This window comes from Penicillium malachiteum (assembly GCF_028827825.1).
Source record: "Penicillium malachiteum strain IBT 17515 chromosome Unknown utg000002l:1.0-8849297.0:1.0-8852440.0, whole genome shotgun sequence".
In the NCBI taxonomy this organism is placed as follows: Eukaryota; Fungi; Ascomycota; class Eurotiomycetes; order Eurotiales; family Aspergillaceae; genus Penicillium; species Penicillium malachiteum.
Genome location: NW_026643095.1, coordinates 5,567,859 through 5,594,625, shown reverse-complemented (window position 1 = coordinate 5,594,625; position 26,767 = coordinate 5,567,859). Strand labels below are relative to the sequence as shown.

The 26,767-nt window shown below is 48.6% G+C and overlaps 8 protein-coding genes across 8 annotated transcripts; 5 read left to right on the top strand and 3 right to left on the bottom strand.

Annotated features, from left to right (window-relative positions):
- Window positions 1-1,047: 1,047 nt before the first annotated feature.
- Window positions 1,048-9,207, bottom strand: N7483_005049 (type I polyketide synthase; the record flags this gene model as incomplete). Its single annotated transcript, XM_057088486.1, has 4 exons — window positions 1,048-8,666; window positions 8,732-8,789; window positions 8,859-8,945; window positions 9,010-9,207. 4 exons carry the CDS (start codon window positions 9,205-9,207, stop codon window positions 1,048-1,050), a joined length of 7,962 nt encoding a protein of 2,653 aa, XP_056948315.1.
- A 1,335-nt stretch (window positions 9,208-10,542) lies between these two features.
- N7483_005048 (uncharacterized protein) lies at window positions 10,543-10,932 on the top strand (the record flags this gene model as incomplete). The annotated part of the gene is made up of 2 exons (XM_057088485.1): window positions 10,543-10,590; window positions 10,660-10,932. 2 exons carry the CDS (start codon window positions 10,543-10,545, stop codon window positions 10,930-10,932), a joined length of 321 nt encoding a protein of 106 aa, XP_056948314.1.
- Window positions 10,933-12,850: 1,918 nt separating this feature from the next.
- Window positions 12,851-14,935, top strand: agd3 (putative extracellular serine-rich protein; the record flags this gene model as incomplete). Its single annotated transcript, XM_057088484.1, has 2 exons — window positions 12,851-14,605; window positions 14,669-14,935. The coding sequence occupies 2 exons, from the start codon at window positions 12,851-12,853 to the stop codon at window positions 14,933-14,935; spliced, it is 2,022 nt and encodes a 673-aa protein (XP_056948313.1).
- A 511-nt stretch (window positions 14,936-15,446) lies between these two features.
- Window positions 15,447-16,620, top strand: N7483_005046 (NAD(P)-dependent alcohol dehydrogenase; the record flags this gene model as incomplete). Its single annotated transcript, XM_057088483.1, has 2 exons — window positions 15,447-15,625; window positions 15,693-16,620. 2 exons carry the CDS (start codon window positions 15,447-15,449, stop codon window positions 16,618-16,620), a joined length of 1,107 nt encoding a protein of 368 aa, XP_056948312.1.
- Window positions 16,621-18,343: 1,723 nt separating this feature from the next.
- N7483_005045 (RHO alpha subunit C-terminal catalytic domain-containing protein) lies at window positions 18,344-19,465 on the top strand (the record flags this gene model as incomplete). The annotated part of the gene is made up of 1 exon (XM_057088482.1): window positions 18,344-19,465. The coding sequence occupies one exon, from the start codon at window positions 18,344-18,346 to the stop codon at window positions 19,463-19,465; it is 1,122 nt and encodes a 373-aa protein (XP_056948311.1).
- A 1,140-nt stretch (window positions 19,466-20,605) lies between these two features.
- On the top strand, window positions 20,606-22,310 carry N7483_005044 (uncharacterized protein; the record flags this gene model as incomplete). Its single annotated transcript, XM_057088481.1, has 6 exons — window positions 20,606-20,877; window positions 20,905-21,056; window positions 21,091-21,502; window positions 21,530-21,675; window positions 21,812-22,115; window positions 22,187-22,310. 6 exons carry the CDS (start codon window positions 20,606-20,608, stop codon window positions 22,308-22,310), a joined length of 1,410 nt encoding a protein of 469 aa, XP_056948310.1.
- Window positions 22,311-23,038: 728 nt separating this feature from the next.
- On the bottom strand, window positions 23,039-25,369 carry N7483_005043 (uncharacterized protein; the record flags this gene model as incomplete). Its single annotated transcript, XM_057088480.1, has 2 exons — window positions 23,039-24,982; window positions 25,040-25,369. 2 exons carry the CDS (start codon window positions 25,367-25,369, stop codon window positions 23,039-23,041), a joined length of 2,274 nt encoding a protein of 757 aa, XP_056948309.1.
- A 35-nt stretch (window positions 25,370-25,404) lies between these two features.
- Window positions 25,405-26,434, bottom strand: N7483_005042 (Cytochrome P450; the record flags this gene model as incomplete). Its single annotated transcript, XM_057088479.1, has 2 exons — window positions 25,405-26,121; window positions 26,195-26,434. 2 exons carry the CDS (start codon window positions 26,432-26,434, stop codon window positions 25,405-25,407), a joined length of 957 nt encoding a protein of 318 aa, XP_056948308.1.
- Between the last annotated feature and the right edge of the window lie 333 nt (window positions 26,435-26,767).

The following is a 26,767-nucleotide window of genomic DNA, read 5'->3' as shown; positions in this document are numbered from 1 at the left end:
AAAGTGGTAGTAGTAGTAGTAGTAGTAGTAGTAGTAGTAGTAATCCACTAGCACTTGAGTAGCGAGCAAATATTGAATAAATCAACACTGGAATACTACTAGTAACAATCAATTGAAATTCAAATTTTGGTAGGCATGCATGTCAAACTTGAATATCAGAAGCCTCATGATTTTCTTTTACCACTAGACCAAAAAGCTAGACCAAAAAGGTGCACGCCTTATATAGTAAGGGTATTTTAGTGTAAGGTTCTGTTCTGACACACCCACCCCCTTCTACTTCCGAGGTCAACTGGTCGGCGAGTGGCTACAGGGGTGATGCATGGTTTTTGTTCGGTTGTATTTCCCTTGGTTGATCCATCTCGTCTGGCACCCCTATCTGCTCTGACAGACTCTGTTTTGACTAGGGGCCGGGCCCGGAAATCCCTCTAGCGGCGCTGAATATGCGAGATGGGGCTATTATTCACATCCTTGTGCGGCCAGCGAGGCTCGACACTCAACCGTCATGCTTAAAGTGGTAGTCATTACCGGGCTCATAACTCAGATCATAGAAATCACATATTTTACCACTAGACAAAAAAGCTGTGCATCTTACTTGTTGATGATATTTTACAGTGATATTCTGTTCTGACATTGTTTACGCCAAGCCTTGCTGAGTTGGAATTCTCCGCTCCTCCCATCTCCGCCGGGCGCACCCGGTCGGACGCTTTGCTTCCGCTATTCAAGTTTCGTTGACTCATCTAACTGTCATGAGTCTACATTTGATAGTACACAGTGCGAGGTTTGATAGTACAGTCATATTTCAGATCCTACATGGATGCATTTTAAGAAACCTTGAACGTCTACAGATACCAGAAATGTCATTTCGTACACTGCAAGTTTCATTTAGCTTGGCCACTATCAGCCAAAAATGACTCTTAATGCTCCAATCTATGACCTCAATTGACAACAGGGTGGGAGGGGAGAACTACAAAAAAGAAAAAACAAAGAAATCAAATAAAACAACACCGTGACCCCGTTTATCCAATAATCCAAAGTGAGGTAAACAATTTATGCCGCAGCGGCAACCTCAAAGTGCGCACTCTTGCCAACGACGTCAAGCGCCAACGCAGCCAGCGACACACTCTGGAGAATACTAAAAATTGATACATCACAGGCTGCCTGCAGTACCAACATGTTCCTTAGTTCGACAGCCACGAGTGAGTCAACCCCGTACACCGAGGGCGGCTTATCAAGGACAATCTCGTCGACGGGGATCATGAAGATGTCGGCTAGCTTGGCGGCAATGGCGTTACCAACAAGACCCGCCGCCACATCAGGCGATTCCGCTGTTCGCAATTTAGCAGAGAGAGGCTCTGAGTCCGGGTCATTACCGGCTTGGCCGGCTTGCGCACGGGATGCGGCAGGCTTTCGATACCTCAAGGGCATGAATCGGGCATCGCGGCCCATCTGAGACTCGCTTGTTGGATCCCAGTGCGATCCTGGACCGGAGTTCAGACCCAGGAGGACTTGAGGGCGACTGAAGGGGTGGAGGACGGCTGTGGCCAGAGCCCGTAACACAGAGTCCTCGGCGATTCTTAATGACTGACCGACCTTGCGAAGACGATCCGACACGGTGCGTGACTCGGCGACGTACCCGACATCCTTAATGACTCCCATGTCAAGGGATACACCTGGTAGACCAGAAGAACAGCGCCAATGGGCTAGAGCATCTTGGTACGAGCCTCCCGCCGCATAGCTAGCTTGACTGGCCCAACCGAGGATGGCCGAGAGCGAAGAAAGCATGACGAAGAAATCAAGGGAGCCGCGCTGCGAGAATTGCTGGTGAAGGTTCCAAGTTCCGGCCACCTTGGGCTGAATGGCCGCTTGCCAGTCGTCAATGTTCATCTGCTCGAGGATCGAGTCTTGCAGCACCATAGCGCCTTGGATGACACCCCGGATAGGGGGAAACTTCAAGTCTTTTTCACACAGAAGCAGCGCCTTTGACAGGTTCTCCTTGTTGGAGACGTCGCAGCTAATAGCAGCAACATGGGTCCCTGCATCGCGTAACTGAGTGACAAAGGTGCCACTATCATGCTTCCCGGCACTTCGGGATAATAGAATGATGTTGCGAGCTCCGTGGTTCACCATCCAATTTGCAAGCGATTTTCCAAGGCCACCAATACCTCCTACTAGCAAATAAGATGCATCAGGCTTTAGCTTTGGAGTCCCTTGGCGCGGCAGGACCTTGGCCTGCTCCTCAGGTTCAGTCGACAACACCAGCTTGCCGAGGTGCTTTCCTGTCTGCATGAGGCGGAAGGCTTTATCAACCTGTCTCATAGGATAAACAGTAACAGGGTGCACGGGCTTAATGACCTTTTGGTCAGCAAGACGGGCTAAGTCATTGAGAACGCGATGTGCCTTAGGCCCGCGCTGGCGCAAAAGTGTCATCATATCCAGCGACGTAAAGGAAACAGAGCGCGAAAATGTAGCCATCTCCAATAAATTATTCTGCTCAATATCACGCTTGCCAATCTCGACAAAGTTCCCGAAAGGTGCGAGTACTTCGAAGCTAGCCTGAAGTAGTGAGCCCCCAAGTGAGTTCAGGACCGCGTCAACACCCTGTCCGCTTGTAGCAGCCAAAACCGCCGGAGCGAAGGAAGCATCACGACTATTGAAAATGCGCTCGGGAGGAATGCCGTATTCGCGTATGAGCAGCTCTCGCTTTTCAGGGGACCCGACTGTCACATATACTTCAGCGCCCAGATAGTCCTTGGCCAACATCACTGCCGCTTGCCCGACACCTCCGGCTGCAGCGTGGATGAGTACTGACTGACCATGACCAAGGCGTGCCAGTTCCACTAGGGCAACATAAGCCGTGGTAAAGATCATAGGCAGTGATGCAGCGTCACTGAAACTCATGCCCTGAGGTATATGAGTAACTCCATACCAGGTTACCCGGGCGCGAGTGCTGAAGGGACCAAGTAGTAGAGCCATGACCTTATCGCCAATAGAGAATCCTTGCGCAGCAGCTTCACTGCCAAGACGAGTGATAACTCCCGCGCACTCAAGGCCCATGACGCGCTCTTGAAGTTGTCCCATAGCTACCATAACATCACGAAAGTTGAGGCCATATGCTTGGGGCTCGATTTCGACCATGTCGTCAGCCAGAGCTATGTTGGCCCCGTTGTCATCGCCAAATGCGAGTGTATCCAAGAGGCCGGGGATGCCAACCTCTAAGCGCAGTGGGCGCTTTGTCTGGAAGAGAGGTGCCTCGGGAATGGAATCTGGAGAAGCCCAGTCAGGAATCTCCGGCTCCAGCAATGCGTTCCATGCCACATCCTTGCATATTCTTGGAATTAGGACCAAACCATCACGCACAGCAAACTCGCTATCGAAAGGTGCCTGGAGATCGGAAGCGGCAAGACGGGATTTCAGTACTTGTACAATAGCCGCGATGTTCGCCCCAGAGCTGTCTTGTGTAGATGCTTGAGGATCGAGGTCAAGCGTCAAGAAATGACGCCCGAGATATTCGGTGCGAAGGACGCGAACAAGACCAGAGGCCAACGCCGAATCTGGGTCCGTACACTCGACTGCACCACCACGGGTGATCCAAAGCAGGCCCTTACAGCCTGAGGCCAGGTCTTTGATGACCTCGAGGTTTTCGGCATTGAGGTTAGTCAACACAGGCTTTTCAAGTTCACCCAAAAATACGCAGAGCTTCGACTTGTACGTCTCGGCTGTGAGACCCGGCGACTCGAGGGACACTAACTCGGGAAGAAGGCTACTCCCAGCGGCCTGGGCTATGGATTTTCGCAGAGTCTTGAGCCAGCTAGTTTGAGGTGGTGCCTTGTCGCTGACAACAATGAACACCTTGGCCGAGTCTAATCCAGGGCTTGGGCTGGTCGCCGTCGTCAAAATGTTGCTGATACCGTACAAATCGCTGTCAGCTTTGACATTCACATCGCGAAGGTCGATTTCGACACCGGTGAAGCCCGCGCCCTTGAGAACTCTGTCCCACATATCGATTGAAAGCGACGGACTCGAATGGCGCTCAGGTTCTTCACTCAGCCACCACCCGGGCAACAAGCCGAAGATGAATTGCAAGTCGATTTGATCCCGCGTCGTCTCCATAAGCAGCAGGTTCGCTCCAGGCTTCATCAAGCTACGGACGTTGCTCATGGTTCGAGCCATGCTCTTTGTTGCGTGCAACACCTGGCATGCCACGACAATATCATAGCTGGCTAGTTCGAACCCCTGAGCTTCCGGACTTTGCTCAATGTCGAGCCGGTCAAACTTCAACAGATTTCCCCAGGACGAGAACTCAGTCCTGGCTGCCTCAAAAAAGCCAGAAGAGATGTCTGTGAAGTGCCAGCTTTCGCACCGTGAGCCGCCATCTTCTTCAGTGCCAAATGTTCTAAATGCGTGTCGTGTAGCAGCCCCGGTTCCAGCTCCTATCTCAAGGATACGCGCCCGCGGGCTTTTGTGCAAGACGGCACCTAAGAGCGAGCTCAGCTGCGCAAAGGCTGGTTCCAACCTATAGGCATTGGCATAGTACTTGTATAACAGTCGACCCTCCATCATGACCTCGAGGGGAGCCCTCTCTCCGCGCAGAATAGGCAGGAGAAGCGGCCCCAGTTGACATATCAGCTCTCCATCAACGCTCTGCTTTGTAGCGAGGTCGATGTATTGCTGGCGTACCGCAGGAGAGTCGTTCTTCCAGGTGTCGCTGTTGGAGCTCCAGCGACGCGAATCTGCAATGCTCACTGTGTCTTTCATCCATTCATAGAACTTGACATGATGAGTCGCGAGGTTGGCAACATCTTTCTCGGTTAGGGACTGAAGTGCGTCGTGGCTGAAATAAACGCAGACGCGCCTCAGCACGGTCTGAACCTCAATACTCTGGCTATTTTTGCCTGCATCTTGGTCCCAGAGCGTGTTGAGCTTCTTGTCGATAGCTTCCTGTGAACCCGGCAGTTTCAATGAGAGGCCAAGATCAGGAGCCCATTGAACTTTGGCGCATAGCTCCTTAGTCCATGGTTCCTTGTCCTCTCCTGCTGCGTTGTGACCCAAAGACTGACATACAAGGCCGTCCATCTCCAGCACAGGCTTAATGTCATTTTTTTCGTTTTCCTGATTCAAGACGCTGACACAGGCCTCGTAGCTTTGCGCATCGTGATGTGGCATTCTGACATTGCAGGTGAAACTGTGGCTGGGAGTGCTTGTGATACCACTTGACACCCACAGCTTTCGGATAGATCGTGGTACCCGGGCGCTGTTGTTGCTACCCGACTCTGCATCGGGAACTGCTGCATACGAAGAGAGAACGATGGAGTCCAGAGTTGTGGGATGCAGCACGCTTTGAGGGAGCCTGCCCTTATCTTTTGAAGATGAAGTATCGGCAATCTTGATGGTCACGACGCAACGCGGTTCCTTTCCTCTACCATCCTGCAAAATGCTGGTCGTGTTTTGGAACATCGGCCCATGATGAAGGCCCTTTGCCCGGAGACTGGAAAACATATCTTGCGGATCAATGCGTCTGGTGTAGCCTGACTCATCCAAAAAGCTGGCTTCAATTCCATTCATATGAGCGGTGATGTTGTCAGTCTTCTTTGTGTTCGTCGACAGCTTGACTTTGATGAGGCCCCTGGCATGCTCTGTCCACTCGCTGTCTGTGGTCACCGACCAAATTTCAAACTGCTTCCAACCACGGGCGCCAATCGTCTTCTCTGGCACAGGCCTGAGTACTGTCCGTACCTCCACCCCATCATCCGTGTCCGCTATCACAAGGGCCTGGTGTATCTCGACGTCACGCAGGTTGAAGCCCAACAATTCCGTCGTATCAGCGCTAGTGCTTGTCAAAGCCGTGTGCATTTTCATTGCTTCAATGGCCAGGCACACAAATCCTGCACCAGGATACAAAATATTCCCCTGGACGACATGATCTCTTAGCCAAGGCGCCTCCGAAAGCTTGATGATGTTCCTCCAAGAAGCTGCGTCTGGGTTGGTTCCCGGTACCAACGCCCCAAGAAGATCATGAGGCTCTTGGCTTCTGTGGCGGTATGCCTGGCTGCGCCGCGACTCATTCCAGTGTCTTTTCTTGTGATCCCATGGGTACGAGGGCAGGTCGGTCAGTACTTTGGGCTTGGTGGTTCCATTAAGCCCCCACGGGAAGCTCATTCTGACCAAGTCGGCCTGCTGGCCTTTGCCGAGGAGATTGATAGCTGCTGTGAGCATGCAATCGCGAGCATCTTCCTTACGAACAAGGCAGCCCATGTAAGGTAATTTGATGCTCTCAAACTCGGAGTCCGACAAAATCTCCTTTATGGGACCACCGAGCGCTGTGTGTGGCCCGACCTCAAGGATCACATCGACATTGCTGAAGCCTAACTCGTCGGAACCACCACCAAGTACCATATCTGTGAAGGCCTCAACGAACCGCACGGGCTGCAACAGGCTGCGTACCCAGTGTTCTGGATCAGCCAGTACCTCAACACTGGTAACGCGGCCACCAGTAACGGGAGAGGAGAAGATGGTTTTGTCTAGAGACCCTTTCTCGGTTGCATCTGGAATAGCATCCTTCAATGCTGCATGATATTGCTCAGCCCAGGGCTCTCCTTCTGGAACCTCCGCTCCATCCAGGCTGTCGAGCCATTGTTGAGCCTCGAGGCCATTGTCATTTTGAGTGAGTACAGAGCGAAGAGCTTTTCGGTATGGCTCGGCAATGGGCTGCATGTGATGAGAGTGATATCCGGTCTCGACCTTGAGGCGACGAGCGAAGACTCCGTCTGCCGTAGCAAGCTCCTCTATTTTTTGTACAGCTGCGTCATCTCCAGCAATAGTAGTACTACTGGGGCTATTGATGCAAGCCACCACCGCCTTCCCAGCGGTCTTGACCTTGTCTAAATAATTCTGAGCAGCCTCCTTGCCAACTCCCACAGCAACCATTCCCCCATTCGGGCCGCCGTGGGAACTTCGAAGAGTCTTGTCAGCGGCCATAGCTGCACGGTAATAAGCGACGGCCATAGCCTGGCGCGGAGTCAACGCTCCGACTGCATAAGCCGCCGCGATCTCTCCAGATGAGTGGCTCGTCACGGCCGTGGGGAAAATACCCCATGACCTAAGTAGCCGGACCAGTGCGATTTGCACCGCAACACAAATAGGGATGCTGAGGCCTGTATCGTTGACGCGAGTCATGGCTGCATCTTTCATCAGCTCTTCAGTGAGAGACCAGTCTGCTCCGACCGTGCGCAGATACCGCTCGGATTCGTACAGTGACGATCGAAAAACGGGGTACGTGTCAATGAGCTCGCGGGCCATGGCATGCCACTGTGCTCCTTGGCCTGTGAACACCATGCCGATCCGGGCTGGTATATCTGAGAGCCTGACTGGCTTGAACTGTGGTGCCTCCAGGCTCTCGATGACTTGGTCCAGATCGTTCGAGTACTTTACTGCATGTGCTGACACCCACCCGAAGCGTGAACGATGCTGTGTGAGTGTCCATGTCAAATCTCGCATTATGGTATTTATCTTCTCGGCTTTCATCTCAGGGTCTTCCAGCTTGCGTGTCAGCAGGTACTCTTTGGCTTTGGACACCATACGCTGGCAAGATTGTTCATCGCGCCCAGAGAAGATGAGCACCTTGCTCTCTGTCTGAGTCTTGCTTTCAACTGCGTAGTGGGTACCGCTGCTCATCTGGGAAGGCGATGATGATGCCAATGACTTAATGCTCTCGACAATGACATGACTGTTGGTTCCACCGTAGCCAAAGTTATTGACAGAAGCACGCCAGGGCCTGTCGTTCGCCGCTGGCCATGGCTCCAGCTCTGCAGCCACCTTGAGACCCCACTGTTCCAGCTGCAACTTAGGGTTGGGCTTTTCAAAATTGACACTTGGCGGAATTTGGCCCTTCTCCATAGCCAGCACCACCTTGATAAGGCCAGCCAATCCCGAAGCTGCCTCAGTGTGGCCGATGTTGGTCTTGACAGAGCCGATGCGGAGCGGCTCCGTTCGGCCTTCTGCGAAAACGGCGCCAATGGATCGCGCCTCGATGGGGTCACCCGTAGGCGTTCCTGTACCATGTGCCTCAAAGTATTGCGTGTCTTGGGGTTTGAGGCCGGCTCGACGGTAGCATTCGCGGATGAGCGCCTCCTGCGCAGACTGCGACGGCGACGTAATCGTCTCAGTTTTTCCGTCCTGGTTAAGATAACTCTCCCGGATCACGGCTCGAACTGGGTCACCCGCTTCCAGGGCATCCTTAAGCCGTTTAATGACAATGGTAGCCACACCTTCTCCGCGGCCGTAGCCGTTGGCTCTTGAATCGAAAGCGTATGACTTACCATCAGGTGACAGCATTCCCAATGATGAAAATACTTTGAACATGTCTGGAGATAACATCAGGTTGCATCCGCTCACGATAGACATGTCGGCTTCGCCGGTGCGCAGTCCAAGAACTGCTTGGTGCAAAGCAACGAGAGCTGTCGAACAGCCTGTGTCTATCGTCATGCTGGCACCCTTCAAATCAAAGAAGTGAGATATGCGATTCGATGACATAGCTGACAGGGTGCCGATGGGCAAGAATCGCGGCAACTTGTCTTCATCTCTGATTAATCCCTCGTGGTAGTCGTGCGTGAACACGCCGGCATAAACAGATGTGTTAGACCCTGCAATTTGGGGAATGGTAAGGCCGGCTGCATTTTTTGGGTTAGCGGTCCGTTTCCAAGAAGAGTCATTAGGATCCGAGTCCTCAATTTACCATTTTCCAAAGCCTCGTATACTGACTCAAGTTGAAATCTAAATTGGGGATCTAGGGCCTGAAAGGAGAAGAAGAGAAACATTATTCAGCCAAGTCAAGCATATGATGATACATGGTCAATACTCACTGCTGCAGTCTCGGCCGAAAAATTGAAAAACGCGGCATCAAAAAGGCCAACATCTCGGTCTAAAAAGTGAGCTCCTTTGACATGAGTCTATGTTGTGTCAGCCCTGTGAAATTCTGATTTAGCTACCCTCTTCCTGAATTACTTAACTCACTGTGCTTAGCTTCTCACTATCGGGGTGGTAAACCGCCTTAGGATTGAACCGCGAGGATGGTATCTCAGACCAGGCGTTTCGCCCCTCGGCCAGCATACTCCATAGCTTCTCGGGGCTGGTTGCATCTCCTGCAAACTGGCAGCTTAAGCCAATAATGGCGATGGGCTCGCTAATCCATTCTTCGTTGGTGCTACCCATTTTGTATGTTTGGTATGGAAAACTGAATTGGAAAGATCCTGTGCCAGTTGATGGGATAGATCGATGATTTCAGTACGCGAGAAGGCAATTTCTCAAATGAGCATAGTTCAGGGTCCTGAGAATAGTGATTTTCACCGATCCCACGTGTAACCAAGCACCTCATCATGCTTGATACGGATGATTTATTCTGCACTAGTAATAGCACTTGAGCTCAAGCTGAAACTGTAGTGCTTCGAAGATGCTGAACAATACTCCGGGCTCCGGGCTTGGGCTTCGGACATTGAAGTGTGTACTTTCTTTGCACTTTCTTTGCGCAAAATGTCCAGACAATGTCAAATCCACTGTAGAAGCTTATTGTTGCGGACTCGTGAAGTCGTGGGAACCTCCTGGGAGTTAGTGGAGCCAAGGGAGCAGGACTTGCTTCCAATCGGACTGTAAACAGCCAACTCCGGCTTACTCCGCACCCGTAATCTGCTGAACTCCGGCTGACTCCTGCTTCAACTCCGCATTCAAAACTCTTGGAATTGAGGCATCAAACCGATCCTGGAAATCGTTCAAGCTTGTACTGACCCGTGGACTAATTGATTGTATGAAAGAGAAAAGTTCATTCATTTGTTTGGTTCTTTCCTTTGGTCTCTACAGCCTAGATTTATTTTTTCTCCGGTCGCACCTTAATTTGACCGTAATTAGTACTATTAGTAAATATTTGAAGGGAGCTTCTCTGTATTATAGTACTGCCCTATTTGGAGTTTTAGATCGAAATACCAGTAGTATACATTAAACTAGACATCAAATTTCAAGTTCAACTTAAAGTTAGTTCAAATGTTAAAAGTTACACGCTCAACTAGGTATCACATCAGATTAAATTATATACTATCCTTTCATCGGATTTAATACCTAGAGATTAAGTCAAAGACTGTTTTTTTTATTGTGAGTGCTAGTAGTGATGTAAATAGCAGAGGAGAGGTAGAGTAATGATCTCAAGCACAATAAGGCGACCTTGAAAGAAGGTCGCTTCATTGACCATGCCACCTATAGGCCACATGCACGTACATGGGGAGACGAGTTGAGCATTTTCTACTTCAAACCTACCTAGAACTTGAAAGACTCAGTATTGTTTTACATCGGTATTTTCGAATTCTCAAGCGGCTTCTTTTACCGACAATATTCTGGGCGTTACTCCTCAATGGCGCGTGTCTTGGTATCTGCATATGTATGCCACCTGGGGCAGGCTTCGACCTTTCAAGTTGTAAGTGTTCTCATGAGCCTGCCATCCATATTCCTTCTATGTCGATTGGGTTGGGTTTTTTTCAAGTAATGCAGGTCATTGACACGATGGTGATGATTCCGGTTTTGGGCTACGGAACCGATTGCATTTTCAAAGTACTCAACAAGTGAAGTACCATCTACTAGTACGGTCGTGCAGTAACGAATCCCGACCATTGGTCATAGGGTGATATTGCGACTTCATATCACCCTGGCTACTTATCTTTCCTAGGAAGAAATCTTGCTGCGATCACATATGCGATTGACAGTTTCCCGGAGCAAATTGGTCCATTGTTGCTTGTTATTCGTGAAGGCCGAGGATCCATCGCATTCGGGTTGAGCTACTCGACCGTGCCAATCACCGACCAGCTAGGATACGACGGTGCTATGAATATCTATGCTATGACCGGTGGTGTCTTTTTTGGTTTGGGCGTCCCTTCATGCATCTTCGGTGAATGAATTCGAAAAAGGGCGACTCGGTACGGAGTACTTTTGGCCTAGTGCTGCAGTTGAAGGTTGAAATTAATTCCCATGCCCCGGATGAACATTACCAATCCGCTTCTCGCCAAGTATAAATTTGTGATCATGGGCTTATCAGATGAAGATTTGAACTTTACCCGATGGCCTGATAAGTATTACTAGTAATTCTCAATTTGCCGTTCCACTTACTCTCTCCATGGTTTCCCCTCGCTAACACGCTCCACTTTCACTACCTACTAACTAGTGGTCTGGCGGTCAATTAATAACGCACACCTGAAGACCCTGGAATTTCTTCACTCGCAGGGCAAACTCAATGCATACGAGCATCACAAAGATCCACCCCTATAGTGAGCTCTCCCGAATCCAGGCCCGGATCGGCCGTAGGATCGGTCACGGTGTTAGCGAGTGTGATATTGCCGACTGGTTTCCAGCTGGATAAGTGCAAAAGCCCGATCTCCCACAAGCGATTGGTCTGTGTGGCATCATTCAGATGTCATTTCCACATTTCGGGGTGGAGGTGCGGATCTTTAGCTTATCCATCAGCGCTTGCAAGTTGTGTGAGTGAGTTGCCAAGTCCAGGTCCCAAAATACTCAGATTGCCAAGACTTTCTCACGCTAAGATATATTAGGCAAATGTTTGTGCCGATCTCATGATTGAATCACTTCTCTCGTCAAACATATCCATGGTTATCTTCAACATAGCATGTCGGATCTGTCATTTCACTATACGTGCAATATTTAACAACCAAAGGATCATTTTTCTGATGCTATGATCAATTATCTGGGTCATATGTATTGTGGCTAACAGAACTCTTGGCAACCCATAGCCCCGGTCGGGTGTTATTGGCTAGGCCTGGCGGATACGGAAAACCCCTGCATCTGCTTATTCGCGATATGCCGAAGTCAAGATCGTAACCCCGCGAAAGTTTCTTAGATCATTATAGCAATCATGCATGTCTCGGATCAACCGGGTTGGGGGTTGATTCTCGGATTTCCCCTCCATGGCTCCAGGGCTATACATGACCTATTCTGCTCCTTTCGATACAATGACCAGCTGGTATGTGTTTAAAGGTTCAAGTCACCTCATAAGTTCAAGTTACCGCCAATAATCACGGCTCTCATCAGGACCCTTTTTTCAAGGAGCCAATCATTTGCAATGAAAAATTCAGTCGCCCTGCATGCATCGGGACCAGACTACACATGCATTTGAACTAGACTGGATTTGACATCCCCGATGCTCTCTTCACAAAAATTCCCGAGTCTGCATCGCCACTTTCGAGTCTGGGCAACACGCTAGCGTCACATGGCCTTTCGATGCAAGAAATATCGCAGAAAAAACTTGATGCAATATGAGGCCCTGAACGGAGACGATTGTTAATTGTAGTTAGTATAACCGATAGACTTCTTGGCTACCCGTCCCTGACCCCGATGTATGTGCTAAGACGGAACATTCATGCAGCTTAATGCACTTCATTATCACTCTTTTCTTGGCTGTCAGCTCTGATTCGCGAAGAGTGTGAATCATTCATTGAGTCCCCTCTCTCCTGCATTTTTAGTTTGCCTTGTAAGCATCAAGCCACCTCGGGTCTACAATTTCTCGTATAGAGCTCGCGAAAAATTAGTTGCCTCCCAGAGTGATAAATAGCAAGGTCCAACACGATGGACTGGGCAACTCACAACGTTCTCTTCTATGAGAGTCAACCATAGGCCTTGCAGAATTGCGACTCCTCCGAGTCTCTACCTGCTGCTACTGCCAGTGCAGTAGTTCCCAAGTGCTATAGTGGGTCATCTCTTGCGAACTCGCAGCCACTTTTCTCTTCTATACCCCATTCCCGAGTCCTCTCAATTGAGAAGGGAGATTATATTTTTCCATTCTTTTTCACATTGATCATTCATAATGTCTTCAATCTCGACGTCTGCTTTAAGCCAGGCTACCATTGCGGCAAATATTTTGGTCATTGCCAGAGATGCCTCGTCAGCAAATGTTGCAAGCTTCGGTCTCAATGGTTATGGAATCCCATTCACCACTCTGGTAGTCCCACAAGACGGTGCTGATCTACCCGCGCTCGAGAGCGCCTCCGGAGGCAACTTCGGTGGTATCGTTGTTGCGTCCGGAATCAGCTATGAGTATGACTCTGGCTGGGCAAGTGGTCTGACCACTGATCAATGGAACCAGCTTTATGCCTACCAACTCGAGTATGGCGTTCGAATGGTCCAATATGATGTTTATCCTGGTTCAGACTATGGAACTCAGATCATTAGTGGCTCGGACGGCTGTTGCGATACTGGCGTCGAACAGGATATCTCGTTCACAGACGTGAGCGACTTTCCCACTGCTGGGCTGAAGACAGGTGCCGGTGTGAGCACTGAAGGCCTCTGGCACTACTCGTCCACGATCCTGAATACCAGCAACACCAAGGAGATCGCATCCTTTGCTGCGAACTCGGTTGTTACAACCGATACCACTGCTGCTGTCATTAATGACTTTGATGGTCGCGAGCAGATGGTATTCCACATGTCCTTGGATCCTACATGGAGTTCCACCTCAGCGTATCTGCAGCACGCTTGGATCACCTGGATGACTCGTGGTCTCCATGCTGGATGGCGTCGCACTTATCTCAATACCCAGATTGATGATATGATGCTGACTACCAATCTCTACGAGCCCAGTGGTTCAACATTCCGCATCACTACTGATGATATGGAGGCAGTCCTTGACTGGATTCCAACCATCAATGCCAAAATGAATGATGGTAGCTCTTACTGGCCCGAGGTTGGTTTCAATGGTAATGGAAATATTGATTTCTCCTCGAACTTCGATGATGGTTGGGGCATTTGCAGTGGCGGTGGTGTCTACCCTTCAGCAGCTGCAACCACTGCAGCTGAATGGCAGAAGCCTCTTGGAACTGGCACTGACAAATGGCCCACCACTCCCACAACCTACGATTGGACCACCGATTGCACATCCCGAGATGCTCTCCTGGTATGGTGGCAAGCCAACCTTGACAGCTTCGGTCAACTTTCCCACACTTTCACTCACGAAGCACAAGATAACGCCACATACGCCGATATCTATAAGGAGATCAGTTTCAACCAAGCCTGGTTGAAGCAGGTCGGAATTGACCAAGCCGAGCATTTCACTGCCAACGGAATCATCCCTCCCGCTATCACTGGCCTGCACAATGGTGATGCTCTCCAGGCTTGGTGGGATAACGGTATCACGAACTGCGTGGGTGATAACACTCGCTCTGCTTTGCTCAATGCAGAGAATCCGATGTGGCCCTACTGGACCGTGACTGCTACGGACGGCTTTGATGGCATGCAGGTGAACCCTCGTTGGTCGACTCGTATCTACTACGACTGTTGCACTCCTTCCTGCACTTTAGATGAGTGGATCAACACGTCGGATGGCAGTGGTACCTTTGATGACCTTCTTGAAGCCGAGCAGGATGATACGATGCGTCATCTGTTCGATCTCTATCACGAACCTTACATGTTCCACCAGGCGAACTTGCGCAATAGTGATACGGATCCTATCACAGTCAATGGAGTCTCTGGTCAATACTCCCTCTTCCAAGCTTGGGTTGAGATCGTAGTCCAGGAGTTCGTGCGTCTCGTTGACTGGCCTCTTGTGACTATCAAGCATGCTGATGTAAGTCCCTATGGTTTTCTTTCTCGAAATCGATTTTATGTATGTTGCTAACCTTCTTTCTAGATGTCTGCGGGCTTCAACGCTCGTTACATCCGAGACGCATGTGGATATGCTGTCAGCTATACTACAGCGAATCAGAAGATCACTGGGGTGACTGTCTCAGCTACAGGCAATACCTGCAGCGAGCCCATCCCGGTGACATTCCCTGTTGCTCCCACTAACACTCAGGGATTCACGACTGAACAGCTGGGCAGTGATCCTCTCACTGTCTGGGTTGAGTTGACAGGGTCTCCTGTTTCTTTCACTCTGTCTACACCCATTGCCTTGTAAATTTCACGTCATTGAGTTGATATGAAGATTCTTGTCGGTTTTTGTTCTGGAAGACATTATATATGTGGTCCTCGTTGGATTGTTCCATTTGTCTGTTTGGATCATGGAATCCGCAAATAATAGCTGCCTAAGAGACTCGACATTCTTGATGTATTTGTCGGATATTTTATGATAGAAATGCCTTAATAGTTTCCAACGTTTCCACGAATATTTTTACTTCCAGTTCTTCTTCCATTAATGAGCGGGTAGCGAAATCGATATTCACCAACTGGTCAGGTGGAGCCAAAAGATGGCAGTGGATATCGCTTAAAGTGGATATTTATGCGTCCTGGCTTCCGAAAGTGGAAAATAAAGCGATCTATCACTGACGTCTGTATGCAGAGTGAAGTACTTTGCAGTCAACATGGATCTATAAAGATGTGATCTCATTTCCCGCATTCAAACACCTTTCAGTGTACTACCTTGATCTGATCTTTTTTTTTCAGCGTCAGAAATCAACTTGAAGATCAGTATGTCAACAGAATCGACGAACCTTACTTCCGAGCTGCCACCCAATATCGGCCTGTATATAGATCCAGCTCATAGGATCTGGCTTGAAAACGCATCACCAAGTGTCGAAGATGTATGCACTGGTATCGGTCTTGAGAATGGTGAGGTTACTGTGGCCATCAAGTCGACAGGGATTTGCGGGTATGATCACCTCACACCATACGACAATTGGATACTGGAGACTAACAAGATGTTCACTCTTCATCAGTTCCGATATTCATTTCTGGGAGCACGGCGGCATCGGTCCATGGCAAGTGACTGAACCACACATCTTGGGCCACGAATCTGCCGGTGTGGTGATTGCCGTTCATCCAACCGTTACCAACCTCGCGATCGGAGACAAAGTCGCCATTGAACCACACATAATCTGCGGGAAATGTGAGCCATGTCTGATAGGTCGCTATAATGGGTGCAAGGATTTGCTGTTTCGGTCGAGCCCGCCCTCTCACGGTCTATTGCACCCATACGTGAATCATCCCGCTGTATGGTGTCATAAGATCGGGAATTTGTCTTTTGATCAAGGGGCTCTTCTTGAACCTTTGAGTGTAGCGCTCACTGCGGCGACTCGATCGGGAATTAAGATTGGTGACCCTGTGCTTATTTGTGGTGCTGGACCTATTGGTCTTATTACACTCCATGTGTGCAAAGCGGCAGGGGCGTATCCCGTTGTTATTTCCGATATTGATGAGTCGCGACTTGCCTTTGCGAAGACTACCATGCCCCAGGTTATTACTCATAGGGTCACCCGGGACGAGACACCAGAACAGTTTGCTGAAACTGTTGCAAAGTCTTTGGGTCATGTTGAGATCTCGTTGGCTTTGGAATGTACTGGTGTTCAAAGTTCCGTCTGCAATGCTATTCAAACTGTCAAATTTGGTGAAAAGGTATTTGTCATTGGAGTTGGAAAGGAGAAGATGGAGATTCCTTTTATGCGATGCAGTGCCAATGAGGTTGACCTGCAGTTCCAACAACGCTATGTCAATATGTGGCCGAGGGCTATCCGGGTCTTGCAGAGTGGTATGGTTGATCTTGGTAGAATTATCACGCATACTTTCAGGCTTGAGAATGCGATCGAGGCGTTTGAGACTGTTGCCAATCCAAAGAGCGGATCAATCAAAGTCCTTATTCAATCCTAAACTTTGGACTGATTGCACTTTTTTCGGAAGATAAAAGGGAACTTGGGTACTGCCAGGGGCAGACCGATGTACATGATCGAGCGACCATACTCAGTCATTAGCCGGGAGTTTTATGGACAGACACCGAATGTGCTCTTCCGCTCTCCGCAGATTCATTTCAATACATTCTTTCTACCCCTTGCATTCCCCGATCCAAAACTGCATAATATCAGTCCTTTGTGGCACTATAAGATCTCGTGATATCAGAATTACCAATCGGATCAAAGATGAGCTAACTATGTACTGTCACGCAACTGGGGTAGAGATAAGAAAAGCATTCAGCCCAGTAAGGACCCATGGATCGGGTCTGTCTTCCAATTCCAGGGCTTGAAGGCCATTCCTCCTTATATTTTCGCCCCTGGCATTTGTTGACCTGAACTCAATATAAAGAACACACTGAATTTTGAATGTATAACTTCCTATGTGTGATATACGAGTCAACCCATGGATCAGATTCTCTTACATGTTTAGTGCATCCCCATCCCTCCCAGTGAATGGATCTTTCCCCATTTTCAGGTGGGAAAGAGAATTCGCAGGCAATTTCATTGGCTGTAATGGAAATATTATTAGAAGCGGTAAGGCTATTTCCGCGCCGACGGTGGTCGGTTCCCGAAGCATGGAGTTATGTGGCCGTGGCTGGGTCACCCCGACCAGACTAATACCATCCGAGTAAGAGAATCCTATGAAATTTCTCTTTCGCCAATTATGAGTCACTGTCATGTACTCTTCAATTCGCCATACCTCTCTTAGGCTCGCTATCTGCCCAGGTGCCCAATCCTTCAATGTCGAAGGCCCAGGATCTTTATCTTCGAATTCGGTTTCATGTGAACTTTGGAGGGATCGGCGTCAACAGATAAGTCAATGGGTGCTCAGGATATCTCATATTGAGTGAGAAGGATCATGCAAAAGCGGATACTAGTAGAGCTCCACTACCAGTGCTCTTCCTTGGTGTACCCCAAGTATAGTTGTAGCCTTGCAAGAAGCCAATGTATGCCATGACCGAGTATTCCGTGTTGCGTTCAAGCTAGTGACAAAAACAATTTCTTCGTCATCATATGATCATAAGTTCCACTCAATAAAACGCCTCCCGGTCTATTCTCCACTTCTCCAGGTCGTGGTAAACTGGGGATTGTTGTGCTGGCCACCTCCATCTGAGGAACTTCACAGCTCCGGTGTGGAACGGATGGACGACCGAACCGGGGTCGGATCGACGTGGAGTTCTAGATCAAACATGAAAGATAATGGTGCTAGAAGGCGAGGATCTTATTCGTTGCTCTCATCGCCACCAAATACGCCCGTCTCACGACAATCGTGGAGTTCTCGATAGCTCTGCAGCCACTCGGCCCGGTTGGGAAATTGACAACCGATCACCTGATCGGTCCCGAGGTATATCGCCCGTCGATAATGGCCACCTGATTTTGATTGTCTCCCCAGATTGTTCTTGGTCTCGGGTGTGGAGGACTGTATCACCGTGAAAGAAGGGCGGATAAGGTGTTGGGCCCGTGGATTCCGTGAGGCTGGTCGAGATGGTTATCTATATAGAAGAGCAGATATCTTGGACTAGAAGACAGATAACAATAACTCGAAGTTCAAAGTGAGAAATTGGAATCTTCAGAAATTCAATTCTCAGTCGCTGATTGATTTATCTGAACTAAGACATCAATCTTTATCCATCACAACCAACATGTCCTTCTTGAGGAATTTCTTCGGTACCACGCCCATGCCGGCGAAGGAGGAGAAGACGGCTGTCCGCGCTCTTCCTGCTTCGTGGTACACATCTCAATATATGTATGAGCTGGAACGACGATCCATCTTCTCTCGGAAGTGGCTTCTCACTACACACAAGCACCGTGTGTCCAACCCCGGCGATTCTGTTGGATACGACGCTGCCGGCTTCGAGTTCATCGTTCTGAAGGATCACCAAGGAAACATCAGCGCCGTTCACAGTGATGACCTGACTCCCATCCACATGCATATCGACCGCAACGGCTTTATCTGGGTCAACCTTGATGCCGCCGAGACGCCCGAAGTAGCCTGGAACGACGATTTCGAAGGCGTCGACGAGCAGCCTCGATTCGATCACTACAATTTTGAAGAGTACAACTTCGATCACACCTGGGACATGGAAGGCGAATTCAACTGGAAGATTCTGGCCGATAACTATAACGAGTGCTACCACTGCCAAGTAGCGCACCCGGATATCCCCACAATCGCGGATCTAGCCTCCTACTACGTCAAGACCAAGGACGGCCACATCCAGCACTATGGAGCGCAACGTGACGACCAGATCGCTCAGGGATTCCGAATTGCCACAACTTATTTCTGGCCCAATGCCTCTTTCAATATTAGCCCCAACTTCTTCTTCATGCAGCGGTTTACCCCGACAAGCCCGACCAAGTGCACTATGCGTTACGAGGTCTACCGACACAAAGATGCTACTGATGAGGCATTCAATCTTATCAGTGATATGTACAAGCGTATCATGTCTGAGGATAAGTACCTCTGCATCCTTTCCCAGAAGAATCTCAATGCTGGTGTCTTTGTCAACGGTGAGCTCCACCCTGAGATGGAGATGGGCCCGCTTCATTTCCAGAAGACTGTGCGCGATGTGGTGAAAGAGCATCATCAGAAGGAGAGGGAGGCTGGCCATGAGATCTGGCCTGCTGCTGAGCGCTCTCATAAGAGTACTGCTACCGATCAAGATACTGCTGCTTCTCTTCGCACGGCTATTGAAAACTGGACCGCGGAGAAAAATGAGTTGAAGGATTCACTGCAAAGTAATCTTCCATCGGTTATCATTGTGTAAATCCTGGAGACTGAGATGTGCAAGCGGGTTGGGTTAATTATGATATAATGTTCGAATTTTTTTCCTTTTGTTTGGCGTTACTTTACTAGATGACCCCTTAGCTAGATTGATTTATAACAGCTTATATAGTCATGACATTCTTGATTACTATTTCTAGCTATCTGTCTACATTTAAACATCCATCTTTATTACAGATATTTTATACAGGGTAATTTACGATTAGTAGTAATTAGAACCATTGATGCGGTGCGGCTGGATGGACTGTGATTTGGTGTATTTGGAGTCTGGCCCAATTTTTTCAACCCCCGTACAAGTGTGCCAGTGTAAGTTATTGCCTCACTATTTGTCATTCCACAGTTTAGACTATACCCCTTTCTGTAGTTGAATTGTCCATTTAGACCATTTTTCAGTCCCCAGGGTGAAGTCTATGGGCCCCAAAGCATTTGGCTAGAGTAACCTCTTGGCTACGCTATAATATAGGCTAGGTGCTTTCAGGTAGGATATTGCCTAAGTAGATTATGTCTTTTTGGTCTAGAAGAGCTAATCATAATCTATAGTTCTCTCTAATTTATGATGTTTTTAAGATTGAGCCTATTGATTAAGTTCTAAACTAGCCAAGTAGCTTATTTACTCTATGTCTACCCTAATGTTTAGGCTATGTATATGTAGACTAAAATATAGGCCTATAGTGCCCAGGTGAGACTACAGGGTAACAAAGAAGCCTACCTGGACACGGTGTCGCCTAAAACTCCCCCTAGACTTTAGTGTCCACAGGCTTCACCTAATTAGGCAATAGAAAAGGGCTATTCGGACCATTTGGTCCAATTATTTTACCTAGGCGGGGCATTATTTTACACGCTAGCATGGGTATTGAAAGAATTGGTCCAAATGCAACGAAAGACATTCCATCTACCCCTGCCCAGGTGTCCCGTCAAGCGGTACTTTACCCTTGCCCAAGTAAGATCAAACCACCTGGGCACTTAAGTTGATTTGTAAGTGTCTGTTCACCCCGGGGCTCCTCTCACCGATCGGTTTGAAAAAGCTACGATACGACAACCATAGACTCTACATCGAAAACATCCTTGCTCAGAAAGCCTTCGGGTTAGAATCAAATATTTCCTCATCCAACTCGCCTCAAATATGGGTTTCAAAAAGACCACCAGGCCGCGTCCGTTTTTGATGGATATGACCCTGGAGGACCTTAATTACGGCCTAGAAGGTGACTTCTTTACATCGACCGATCTTGTTCGATCATATCTCAAACGCATCCAAGAAGTCAATCATATTGTAAGAGCGATAGCTGAGCTAGATCCAGCCGCCTTGGATCAGGCAAAGGCTTTTGACGCTGAGCGCTTAGCTGGAATATCAGGAAGTTGGAACTCATCTTCTCACCTGGTCTTCTGTATGCACATGTGCAAGTCTGACTGATTTTTACTTAGCCCCCTGCACGGTATACCCATAATTCTGAAGAATCAATTCGCGACGCATAATATGAATAATACTTCTGGTTCTACGGCTCTTTTTGGCGCAAAGACCGGTCGCGATACGGCAGTGGTCAAGAGACTGAGGGATGCCGGTGTTATCACCCTGGGTATCGCAAATCTCACACAATGGGGCAACAACAGAAATCCCCCAATGGCTGGCAATGGCTGGCAATGGCTGGAGTGCGGATGGTGGTCAATCAGTGGGCATATTTTTCGAAAATCAGGATCCATGGGGAAGTAGCACTGGACCTGCCATCGGAACAGCTCTGGGCCTTGCGTTTGCTGGTCTTGGCACCGAGGTGGAAGGCAGCATCACCTGTGTGGCGGAGAGAAGTAACTTGATTGGTCTCAAACCTACCGTTGGGCTTGTCTCAAGGGACCTAGTGATACTTTCAAGACGACTAGGGTCCATAGGGCCCCTCACGAGATGCGTCATGGATGCGGCTGCGACTCTAACTGCGATCGCAGGGAAATGCCCTAATGACCCTGCAACAAATGCTATTCCATTTGAGATAATACCGGACTACACCAAGGCTTGCAAGCTTGATGGACTGTGAGGGGCCAGACTTGGTATTCCCAGAAATGCACTAAAAGGAAACCCTCCTTGTGCAGAGCTAACTTCTTTTGTGTCAAAAGAGTTTGAGGCCTATGTTGAAGTGCTTCGGGAACTGGGTGCAACGGTTGTGGACGACTGCTGCTTTGAAGGATACGAGGACGCCTTAAAAAGTAAGTCTGTCGCCGCTGTAAAAGGCACCGACTTTAAGCTTGACTTGGCGAACTATTTAGAGAAGCTGGAGTACAATCCCAACAACATCAAAAGCCTCCAAGATGTGATTGACTGGACTCAAACTGACCCCCGAAGAACAATATCGTTTTCGAGGGAATAAGGCCATGGAAAACGCCTGGGACTTCTTTGATAACAGGGAATGCGAAGAATTCAAGGCAGCGTTGGAATATATGGAACGGTTGGCTCATGGGGGTGGGGTGCAAGGGGCCCTTGAAAAGAATAGGTTGGATGCTCTCATCTTGCCTACTTGTGTGTCACCGATTGTCCCAGCTCCTGGCGGTTATCCAATCATCACGGTACCTCTAGGGGTCTATCCAGAGGACAGCGAGATAAAAATGTGCCCACGAGGGGATATGATAGAGCGAGGTCCAAACCTACCGTGAGTCGGATTTTGAGCATTTTCAAATGATATGTTCACCAATTTGTTTCACTGACTGTTTTTATCTATAGCTTTGGGCTTAGCTTTATTGGCAAAAAGTTCTCTGAAGAAAAGCTTATAAAATATGCCTGTTCATTTGAGCAACAGACTCAAAGGAGAAAGAAAGGCAGACCCATCCTTGCGCCAAAAACTTAAATTTGTTGGAGATCTAATTGTTAGTTCTGCTCCTTTCTTTGATTATGAAGGGAAATGAATTTGAGCCCAATATATACTATTCATTAACCCCTTCAAACGGATATTCCTGTAGCTCTCTCAGCGGAGTCGAATCAGTTTTGGCTCGACGTAATACTCTAAACAATTTCCCGCTTTTGTGGAGGCCAACCGATGCAGTAGTTAAACTGCCTTGAGCCGTGATTCATTCGCTGTCCACGGGCATAAAGATAGCCTGGAGGTGAGGTAAGAGGTACTATGTCCCCGAGCCCAGACCATTATGAACGGTTATTGTATTATTTACAAGCCACGGTCTGTAGCTAACCTGGATATTCACTAGAGTTTGTTAATATAGGGTGGAGAATGATTTTCTGAGTGGATAAGGGGGAATCTGATTTCTAATATGGCAGTAATGCTGAAGAGGAAACGGCCAGTGAAGAAAAACCCCCAGAACTATGCCTAAGACGTATAGGTGCAACGAGAATGGACTGTGGAAGACAAGAAGCGAATGAAAAAAGGGCAAGGAAAAAAGTGACGAATGAAAAAACAAGGGTTTGGCTAATATCAACAAGAATAGATAAAGCCTTTTTGACAGGGTATTCCCTGGGCACGAAGGTAAACCCTTGCTCTCACTCCGTTCGTTTCAGGGCATTCATCCAATGTTCCGCATGCATAAACGTTTTGCGAAATTAGTCCAGTCTCAATTTAGAGGATCAGCTCACTCGGTTGGCGACGTAGTACCGCCCTACCCCCAAATTGTCGCGCCCTGCCGCTACTAATGAGTCATACTGACGAATGAGCCACCCCAGGTGGGCACGGTACAGCCCAGGCGAATCGGCATAAACCCCACGGTCAAGGCAACCAAGTATGTCATGCGTAGCCCTCATAGCCACAACATCAAATTCCCCATACGCAATATCCCAAGCACACGGTGTAGCCGCCAGGCCTTGCCAAGGGGGCAAAGATCCATTCGCAGTATTCACGGCAGAGCCTACGTCAAAGGGAGTGAGAGGGTCAAATAATGCATTATGAGGATCATACGACGATGCGGAGAATGCCGCTCGTAGCGTGGCACGGAACCCGCTGATAGGTGTTGCACCAGGTGTAGGGATATCGACAACGGAATATGGGATGTAGGTGTCGTCTAGTGAGAGGTTTGTGTCACATGGAATCGAGGAGTAGAAGTACCGCGCAGTATATAGGTATGTAAACTCCATATATAAGAGAGCGAAAAGCGACCCAGGTGCATGGTGAGCAGTCCGCGCAACAGCAATTAAGCACCCACGGAACATGCGAGCACACTCAATGGGGCTGTCCCAAGTACCCATAGCCCAGCAAAGGTTGGCCACTCTACCTGAAAGCCCATCACTCACGTAGTCGAACACATCGTTTGATAGTAGTGTTCCCCAGGTAGTAGCACGGGCTGGAAGAACAGAACCCGGTTCTAAACACTTAATACAATCAAGGTATGCTGGTAGAGTCGAGTCATAAAATCTCGCGAGGAACAACGTTTGTATGGGCACAGGGGTCAGGTCCAAGGGTGCCCGAGCACGTACAGTGCAGCAGTGATACCCGAATAGTGCGCGATCAAATAGTTCGGGTAGAGGCCCGCTTATCAGTCTCTCAGCCGCAAGTAGCGGCCCCGCAAGGTTTGAAAGATGAGACCACTCCCCACCCTGATCTGGACTAGCGAGTTCGTCTGCGTACGCCAGCCCCATAAAGAAAGTGCTCACTGCACGAGTATTGCCGACCATATTCTCTGGCTTATGATTAGCCAAGAAGAAGAGTCCACTCAGGGCTCCTGTAGCCAGGTTGCCAACCCGGGCAATCTCCAACCCTGTTAAGACGCTGACGTGGTGAATGCGGCTGGTTGGTGTCGTTGACCGGGTGACCACAAGATGACTGTTAAACAAGCACCCAGCAGACTGTGCAGTGATGAAGCCGATACTGTCTTCAACCCAAGTAGGATGGAAACTCCCAGAGGATGCAAATGTTGATAGGGGCCAACAGACGGCTATTGGTAGATAGAGGGATGCATGATCCCCACCACTCATCGCAATCGCGGCATTTTCGGGTGTTGACCATGCAAATAATCCATCAGGAGAAGTAACAGATGTAACATCAGATACTAGAACCTCTTCATTTTCTTTGTCCAGCTCACCAAGCGCTTCCCGGGCCATACGAAGCCAAAGATTCATGGAGTGTGTGCCACCGCCCGCAGAAGCGGTGCAGTTGGCAACAACATACCTGAGCTCATCAATACAAATTGAACGAGGCTCATGGCAAATACCATCGCAAGTGAGGAGATCATCAGTAAAGCCGTGGTAATTGTCATTGGGCCGTACATATGAACACCCAGCATTGGAGACTGCAGGGAAATTTTCTTGTAGTTGGGTAGTTATGTCTGCGACTTTTCTTCTATCTTTCTCCATGTTTCCTATTGTAGGAACTTCCCCAGAATTCACAGGTAGCGCCATGTTAATTGCATCGGCTTCTTCATGCTCTTTGTCGTTGGAAAGACTGTCTGGTTGCACAGGTCTTAATTTAGACTGATTGACGTCCTGCTTCGGTTTCACTCTTATGTAGTACCGACCAGCTGGCCCTCCTAGAGTACTGACTTTAGGAATCAAACGAGCATTTGGATCCACCGCAAATATCTATATCTTGTTCAGTCCCAAGTAATTATTAGACTGAATGGTAACGTAAAAACTCACATCAAATCTCATCAGCATCATCGCCAATAGCTTCATCATCCCGGCTCGAGCAAAGTGCTGGCCAAGACACATGTGTTTGCCGTGTCCAAACCACATTCCACATCGTTCCATTGATTTTTGCACATCGTCACTTGCTTCTGTCCATCTCTCAGGACGGAAGATGGCAGCATCATAGCCGTATACATTCTGGTTGAGATGAATCACTTGCTGAAGACACCCCACGGTGCTTCCAGGTGGGATATAACGGCCACATATCTCCATTCCACTGAGTGGGACAATTCTCTCTAAACTCATCTGAACTGTGGAAGCGCATCGCATCCCTTCCTTCATCACCGCAGTAAGGTATGGAAGTTTACACAGATCCTTCAGAGACGGGGATAGGAAAGTTCCCCTTGCAAACAAGCGGTTTCAAGTTCTTCTTGAAGGCTGAGGAGGGATGATGGACTTTGTAGTAAATGATAAATTGTCCACGCCAAGTTGACTGACGTGGTCTCTGATCCGGTGAGGAGAGTAGTAAGTGTCATACCGATGACCTTCTCGCGACTAAACATTTCCGGGTGGGACTCTTGTGCTTTCAAATACACATCAAGCAGGTCCGGATGTGTTATTTTGGCCTGCGCCTCTGTCCGGGACCTCAGTCGATCTAGACATAGCCTTAACAATGGCCCACTCGGGCCTATGGCAAAGCTCAGAGCCCGTGCAGCCCACATGAAAAATATCGGAGATCCCACAGTATATGTCCACAGTGACATCACTAACCGAACAGTTCTCAAAGTCCCACCAACATCAGTGCCTTGACTCATGCAACCAAGATCTGATGAGAACGCAATACCATTCATACTATCAAATGTATAGAAATCGATCCACTTCAGCATATCAAAATCCTCAAACTCTTGAATAATATCCAAGAAATGCTTCGTAGCGCGGTCTATAAGAGACTCATAGTCCAGGACTGATTTCCAGGAAAAAGCCTGTCCAATAACTCTTTTCACGTCGGCGTGCTCGGTCTCATCCATGATTCCTTCTACACCGGAAACGTTCTTACCTCTATACCAGGCCGAAAGCCCCCAATACATATTCCCCTATACGTATTATTCCAATGTCAGCTATTGTAATCATTGTATTCATCAATCTGTTAGTCAAACACCATCATACCTTCAGCAACAAGGGAGTAGTTTGGTAGATTCTAGGGACCTCAGCCGGGTCACCAACACTCAGCGTTTGAGGACCAATGCGAATAAGAGGACCATGACGTTGATGCCACCAGCAAAGAGTTTCAACATAGTCCCCTTTCAACATATGATAAACTTTCCAATATTCTGTGAAACGTGCTATAAATGGGCCAGGAATACCGGGAAACCTTCTAGCAAGCTGAATGGTTCGTGCGGCAACCATTGCCGCTAGTAACAAAACGGCAACCGAAAGGGATATCATCATAGCAAGACCGGCTGTATCAAAGGTTTTAACAGAGGATTCAGGGTACAAACGTAGACTCGGAGTTTTGAAAATCAATCTCTCTGACTTTTTGGAAATGTTCAAAATACGATGACTTTATAGCGTTTCTAGTAGCTAATAATGACCCTACCTAAGCCATCCGTTACTGTTTGAGATAGTACTCATTCAATGTTACACTGCAGATGCAATGGATATGGCGAGAAAACGCTATTCTACTAGGAAAAATCTTCCGGACGTCATATTGTTCAACTTCCTGTTCTTGATCAGCCAAAT